Below are 8,062 nucleotides of genomic sequence, written 5' to 3'. Positions count from 1 at the left end.
CTGTTTTCTTGCCTTTATTCTTTTTTTATCTCACGCGTTCATTTTCACTCATATTTGATGCCACGTGCTTCGTGAAGGAGTAAAAAACCTTCCTGGATGCTAGCAACGAGGTTGTTGCTGCCAAGCAAATCGCATATTCCTAGAAATCCATTAAGCATTTCTCTTTCCTCTCTTACTCGGTAGTTCTAGCTCACTGCCACGAAGAAAGAGAGAGAAAGAGAGAAGTAAATGATCTGCCTCAAATCCGTTTCTTATTCGATAGCTACGTATAGATATACAGCAGGAATGCGTTAGGGCTTGGCAAAAATTTCGTCCAACAACTTTTGAGTAGGGATACAGATTTTTAAAAACTATTTTGTATCTATTTCATTACATTTTTAATATTTTTTTCATATCGTATTTCTAATTCGACTAGTGTTTTTCATTACATTTTTAATATTTCATTACATTTATTTAATATTGCATTACAATTATTTAATATTTCATTACATTTTTAATATTTTTTTCATATCATATTTCTACTTCGACTAGTGTTTTTCATCCTTAAGTTTTATGTCCTCGAATGCAATTATTGGTCAAGATTTTCTGTTTTCTACCATCTGCAAGATGATTTAGCCAAAGTAATTTATCTTTTAAATCTGTTAAGTAGGATATAAGAAACTTAAAGATAATAAATTTTCTGAACGATCACTTGAGTTAATAACTGAGCTCAATTTGTACCGAAATATTTTATTTTTGTTTTCAAATCTCTTATTTGTTCTCGAACCAAGCGTATGTTTCTTCGAGATACCATTAAGTAGAATTAGTAGGTTCAAAGTTCTTTATTACCTGTGATGACGAATTTAATTTATTTAAAAATTAATTAAATTTTAAAAAAATTTAAATTGTAATTTTTTCTGCGTCTTGCATCTTTATTTGCAACTAACTGTTCGAAAATAACGCTATTAATCAGATGAATATGGGCTAAGCCATAGTTAGCGTGATGGCCAAAAAAATTTTTGTTCTTAAATTATGTACTTTTGAAGAGTACGTTAAAAAGTGAAAATCCTGAAAGTTTCAGCCCTTAAGGTCCAACCCTAATGGATTATCAGGGCCTCAAAGTTGAATTTTCTTTTTCTGCTCATATTCTGCTTGCAATTCTAATTTTCTGGGGTTAATATCAAAAAATTGTTGAATCATGGTTTTTAATGCAAATTTAATGTAGATTCAAATTTATACTTAAAAATCTTATTTACAACTTGAAACCCCATAACAATGATATGTGAGTCAAGAAACATGGTTTTTCTCTAATTTTCCTTGATTCTTGACTCATATTAAGCTCAATAATGAATTCTGTTTGTCTGCCGATAATCAAAATTTATCAGAAGTTGTCTTTTGATATATCGATGAACATATTACAATATGGGCCTAATCGAAGGATACGAACACATTTATTTTAGTACAGTTATATGATAAATGCAGGAAAATATCATTTCAAGTTGTAAATAAGATTTTTAAGTATAAATTTGAATCTACATCAAATTTTACATTAAAAACCATGATTCAACAATTTTTTGATATTAACCCCAGAAAATCAGAATTGCAAGCAGAATATGAGCAGAAAAAGAAAATTCAACTTTGAGGCCCTGATAATCCAATAGGGTTGGACCTTGAGGGCTGAAACTTTCAGGATTTTCACTTTTCAATGTACTCTTCAAAAGTACATAATTTAAGAAAAAAAATTTTTTTGGCCATCACGCTAACTATGGCTTAGCCCATATATTAATTTTTTAAAAAATATTGATATCTTTGTAATACAAATAACAACGTTAATTTTGTGCCAGATTTTGAAAAATCTACAGTTTCCTAGAATTATTAAAATATGTTTACGGACATATAGAATTAGAATTATAATAAAGTTGTCTCATTCACGAAAAAACGATTAGCGGTCCAGATAAATTTATATCATTATTGGATTTATATTTTTATTAGCTTGCTGACTTCTGTCTGGTAAGTAAACGTTATTTAGTCTGTATATTTTTACATTGCTCATATTAGGACGTACATTTTCATACGAGCAAAAATATAAGAGAAACCACGATTTCATTAAATCGAATTTTAATGACTTATAATTTTCCTTGGCGATTTTGAAATTATAAATGAGAATGGAGATTAACCGATTAAATCTTACGCGATTCTCTTACTTGCATTACACTTGTTATTTATGTAAACGAAGTAATAAAAGGGATGTTTTAAAATATTGTGATTGAGCGTGAAAAATGAATCTACAGTAAAATAATAGCTATTGGTAGGCGAGTATAACCCGTTAGTCAGCAAGATAAAAATTCTTCAATAATAATATTTTTGCGATTTTTCGCGTGCCCCTAAAATAAATCATGAATACGTAGAATTTTATGTAAAAAGGTTTCGGAAAATCATAACAAACGATATGACATGACACAAGAGAGCTTAAAAATCGTACAATTTTTTTTCTGAAATCGAATTTGATTAAAGACCATTTATACAGTAATGAAACACGATGACAGTAGAAAAAATAAAGATTTAATTTAAATTTAAATTTTCTGCGTTTGAAACATTTTATCTTATTTTCTTTTCTTTTTACAAATTACTGAAATATTAGCCCGACCATACGTTTTCATGTAAGTTTTGCAGAGTTCGAAATCGTATTAATGCATGGTAGAAGATAAAATAAAACACATATAAGCAGCCCATGTAAGTCCAATAATCCGCAAATCATGAATTTGATGATCAGATTAAACATGTACGCTTACTTCGGATAAGGCCTTGCAAGACATAGTTGCTGAATAAAATCGCGTGACACGTGCTTATGACGAATGATGCCGATGAAATGTGCGCCAGCCGTATAGCATCTATATACTCCTACTCACGCGGACTCGAGCTAAACGGAAAAGCACCTCTTCATGTCGAACGAGTTACTTCCTGTGGCTTTACCACGTTCGATATTAGTCCGCTACGGGAGGTTATAGACTAGTGCGAAACGTGACGTGTACTATGTGAGCTTTATACTATATAACGCCGCACGCATATGTATGGTTGGTATTACCTATCCTCTATCCGATGTACTTGCAATAACGTCCTTTTTTCATAAACGCTTTAGCTTGGGCAAATATTTTTACGACTTGTTGCGATGGCGATGCTCTAGTTTGCTATCGCAGCGACTTACGCGTGTGTGCGTTTTTACAAGAGATGAAATTTTTTTAAAACAACTAAAATTTATGGTCGGGAAAAATTAATGGTTATATACCCGCGGTAAATATAATGCGCGCGCTTTGAACGTGCAGCTTTCGATGGGGCTCTTCTTTTTATTTTTTCATCAGGCAATTTGTGTCCTATGTCGCATCCAACAAATGAGACGTTGGCACGCGCGAGGCGAAAATTACGTAACTGATTGATGGTCGTTTGGTTGAATTAAGAGAGACAAATTGCTTTTACTTCAAGCTAGCAACTTATTAGCGTTGGAATTCAATCATGTGATCAATGCCCGAGTAATGATGAATGCATTTTTTAGTAATAACACGAGTGAAAAAAAGCATTGTGAATTGGTACTTGTAACGTAACCCCACATTTATGAGTAACATGGATGGCAAAACTAGCCCAAAAATTTAAATTTCATTTTAGTATTTCCTTTAACTAAATATTTGCTTAAAAAGCTCTTCAGTACTTTCGAAAATGTCAAAATAAAAGTCATCATAAGGACTTCGAGATAAACATGCAATAAACTTTCCAGAAACGAGATTGAAATAGTATATTTCTCAACGGGTGCACATATGGTTTTTTAGCAAAACGAGGGATTATAGCACGAGCCGAAGGCGAGTGCTGTAACGAGTTTTGTTAAAAAACCATATCTGCACCAGTTTGAGATAATATTTTTTCCTACGAGAGCCTAAAATTAGCGGCAAAGTTGCGTATTTTAGGTTAGAGTGGGGAAAATTTTATTTTTTGGTTGCTGTTTAAATTTTTTTAAGTTAAAATACAGTAATGTTACTTTTCTAATTAAAAGCATCAGTCAATACTCTCTCAAAAATCTATACTTCTGAATTTGTTTAAAAAATTCCGTTGCGTAAGCTTTGATTTCTATTTTTCAAAAATTGGGAACATGAATTAAGCACCTAAGTACCGCGATTCATTCAGCAATTTAAAAAAAAAATTGTTTGCATGCACATTACACATTTATAAGTACACCCAGCGATGTAAAAATATTACGGATACATAAAAATATAATTTCACGCATGAATTTGAGCTCTAAATTCAAATAACCGTAGCAAATAATATACTACCTGTGTATGTAAACCGGAAAATGAGATGCAGAATCGACAAATTCTGGCAAGATAAGCAAAAAAATCTCCTTCAAAATATTCCAGTGGTTCCTCATGCATGTATACTTTTATACAACTCTCGAGTTTTAGCTTGTGTACGTGTATATATGCCATATGTTCATTTATTATATTGATATTATACACATCTGAGATAACTGCAACTAGTGGAAGGGGCTGCGCGCGGCCACTGGCACAGAGTGCCCCAGAGAAAGCGTAGGCACTTCGGAGAACTGAGACGGCTCTACATTTATAGCAAGTTTGCAGTAGGTTTGCTGGGTCGTGGCCGTGGTTTTGTGGCCACCTGCACGTATAGAAGTACCCGCACACATATTTATAAATTTGGACTGATGTGTAGAATTGTGGCAATATAATGGTAAATTCACGATTTCACGAGCGAAAACTTTAGCGTAAGGATGTTTATTATAAAACTGTCATTCATTTTCCTCAAATCTGCAAATTTAATGTAAACTTAATAATAATTATTACTTAAATGCTTTTACTAATTGATAACTGGTTTCCTGAATAATAGCTAATGAAAGTTAAGAATTTTTTTAATTATGAATTTAGTGACAGTAAATTAAATTGCTTAGCCTTCTGTAACTGTACTAATATTTGAAATGACCCTATCACACAGGACCGTATCTAGCATAGCTCCTTGCCAGATTCCTCGAAAAAAATTTCTTTTCATAAAATAAAATTTTTGGAAAATGTATCAATCGATTATAAAATGTCCGTTTATAAAAAATGGGTTGAATTCAATTGAGAGTGACGTGCTTCATTAAATGTATTTGGTCTGTGTTATTGATTTTGTGTTTATAGAATCAATAGATAAAGCTTGCATGACCGACGATTCTTGCGGATAAACCGAGAGATAAATGCAGTGAAGCTACAAGTTCACCTGGAGACAGACTGAAAGATTAACGATCGAAATCTGTCAGCCTAACTGCTACCTAAGCTACATAAAGTAGAGCTTGACAAAAAAGAGCTTGCATACACGAATACCATGAGTAGCCGCATTTGCGATGGCACAAGAACTTGGACACTTTAAGCATAGTTTTCTAAATAAATAGAATAAAAAAAAAAAAATAAAAATAGAGAGCCTGAAGCAAAAGAAGAGTTTCCAATTGAATTCGAAAATCTCACGAGGAGATCGTGATTATAGCCTAACTTTTATTTTCGCCACTACATGTACTAGGCACGCTTACATTCACAGGTACCCCAATAAAAGTAATGGTAAGAAATTTGCAGGGGCTATTTTCTCAGAGGAATCTGGGTAATTGTTATTGCGTCATTTTTTTCTTAAACTTCTCTCTGTCTCTTTCACGCACGAGCACACTTATTTTCAACCTATTAACTTAATTGGATTCTCCAAAAATAAAACCCTAATGTATTTTTAAATTTTCATTTTTATATTTTAACTTGAAAATATCAAGATACAATATCAACATTTATGTATCTTTACAAGTATACCGTTTTAAATGACTTATAACTTTTAAAGTATATTTCTATACATCTAAATTATTCAATTTCAATTTTTGGAACAACAAAGATAAGTTTATATTCTGATAAAAAGTGCCGACTGTAATCGATTTCTAACCCAAGTTTTGGTAATACGTTATTAGCCTCGATGGTTTGTATCGCTGAATGAAGTTGTGCTTGCATCACACTGCTGCACTGCCATACACCTGCTCGCAACCATGTCAATTTCACTGCTTCCGAGCACCGTACAAGCTTCTGCTGTTCATAGCAAAGAGATACCGAAGGAGGAAAATAGAGCTTTCACTATTGCCTGCAGATAGTGTATGCAAGTGCACAAGACAAAGTAAGAGAGAAGGAGTGAGAGAAATTTGCTGAACCTTACAGCTATTCCAGAATTGTACAATACGGAATCGATCGGTTTTGCAACACTCGTAATCTGAACATAAAGATTCTTTTGTCCTTTTAACTAAATTAAATGAAACTTTGGTTTATCTGCAGAAATCTTACCGTTTATCGTTAGATTCATAACAAATTTTTTATATTACACGAATAAAATAATTAATCAAGTTTTTCTGAAATTTTAATTTAGATTCTACTTGGTAAAACAGTTTTCAATGAATTTTGTATTAGAAAAGTGCTAGGACTGCTTTTGAGGAAATTTTACGTTTTTAAGCAAACTGAAAAATTTTTCTTATTACTTTCTGCTTTTATCAATTCTAATCTTGAACAGATCACTTTCAAAGATATTCAATTAGACATTTTTTACTTTAAGTATAAATTTTTAAATATATTTATGAGCATTAAATTATTCAGTACTTTTATAATATCAACATCTGAATCATATAGATTTTTGATCCTACAGCCCTTCTTCTGACTTTGCATTTTCACACTAAGCCTGTTGGAATTGAACAAAGGGATTGTTGCCGCTGCGGGCCAAAATGAAATATGCGACGAGATGATTGCAANCGATTCTGACGCGAAAGGCCGAACTCTGCCTGAACAGCGACGCAAGCTCCTTGGAGGCACTCTTGAACGTTGTTGCATTGTCCGAATACATCACCGACGGCGGACCACGACGAGAGACAAAGCGATCGTACGCTGCGAGAAAGGCCGAAGTAGTCAGGTCAGATACAATTTCCACGTGAACAGCACGGACCACCATGCACACGAAAATGGCGATGTAGCCCTTGGTTGCTCTTGCTCCTTTTCCCTTGGAGAACAAAACCGGCAATGGTCCCGCGTAATCCACGCCAGTGATAGAGAAGGGTCGTCCAGGCTTCACTCTATCAGCGGGAAGCGGAGCCATTTGCTGACTAATGGCCGCCGCTTTATATCTTGTACACCTGACGCAACGCTGGCAAACACCTCTGATCACGCGCACGCCGCGAGTGATCCACACCGTGCGTGAGAGGTGCGAACGCATCAGTTGAGGCCCACCGTGCAACAAATCCTCGTGAGTCGCCTCGATCATCCTACGCACAAGTGGGCAGCTTCCCGGCAATATAATTGGATGTCTCTCGTCGAATGGCAGCTGGGCATTGTGAAGTCGACCGCCGACACGCAGGATGTCATTGCTGTCGATAAACGGTGTCAGTCTCACAAGTAAACTCCGCTTGTGCAGAGCTTTTCCAGCCTTCAAAGCTCGTATCTCGTCCGCAAAATGATGAGCCTGAATCAACTTAAAACATAAAAGTCGAGCTTTCATCCACTCGCTACTGCTATCCTCTCGCGGTTGCACAGAGCGAGTGCGCCACCTGCGGTAAGCATTCCGTCACTGCATCAGTCGCCACTCGCACGTCGATCTCCGCAGCCGACACAGACGCTGCAATTTCATTTGCTGTTGTTAGCCTCGGCCATGACGCCTCCTCTTCAATAAGCCACCCGGGTCCGGACCACCAGAGGGAAAACTCCGACAGCTCCAGGGGTGTAAGGCCTCTTGTAGCGCAGTCCGCCGAATTATCCATAGTGCGGACGTGATTCCAATGGGCATCTGGAAGCTTCGACTGGACCTCGCTTACCCGATTGGCGACGAAAGTCGGCCAACGCGATGGATGACAGGCGATCCAGTCCAACACTACTTTTGAATCCGACCAACAATAAACTTTTGCAGGTGCAAATCTCAAATCGTCGATCAAGTGCCTCGCGAGTCGAACCAGCAGAACCGCAGCACAAAGCTCCAGTCTGGGTACTGTCTGGACCTTTGTCGGGGCGAGCTTCGTCTTGGCGACGATCAAATGCGACGCTCG

At 35.8% G+C, this 8,062-nt stretch overlaps 1 protein-coding gene across 1 annotated transcript; it reads right to left on the bottom strand.

The window, feature by feature from the left end:
- Nucleotides 1-6,705: 6,705 nt before the first annotated feature.
- LOC106649024 lies at nt 6,706-7,780 on the bottom strand. The gene is made up of 2 exons (XM_023457708.1): nt 7,571-7,780; nt 6,706-7,494 (listed from the first exon to the last, which is right to left on the bottom strand). The coding sequence occupies exons 1-2, from the start codon at nt 7,778-7,780 to the stop codon at nt 6,706-6,708; spliced, it is 999 nt and encodes a 332-aa protein (XP_023313476.1).
- Between the last annotated feature and the right edge of the window lie 282 nt (nt 7,781-8,062).

This window comes from Trichogramma pretiosum, unplaced genomic scaffold (assembly GCF_000599845.2).
Source record: "Trichogramma pretiosum strain Unisexual culture from Peru unplaced genomic scaffold, Tpre_2.0 scaffold263, whole genome shotgun sequence".
NCBI lineage: Eukaryota > Metazoa > Arthropoda > Insecta > Hymenoptera > Trichogrammatidae > Trichogramma > Trichogramma pretiosum.
Note: the sequence above shows the minus strand (reverse complement) of the source record. Positions and strands in the feature narration are given on the sequence as shown.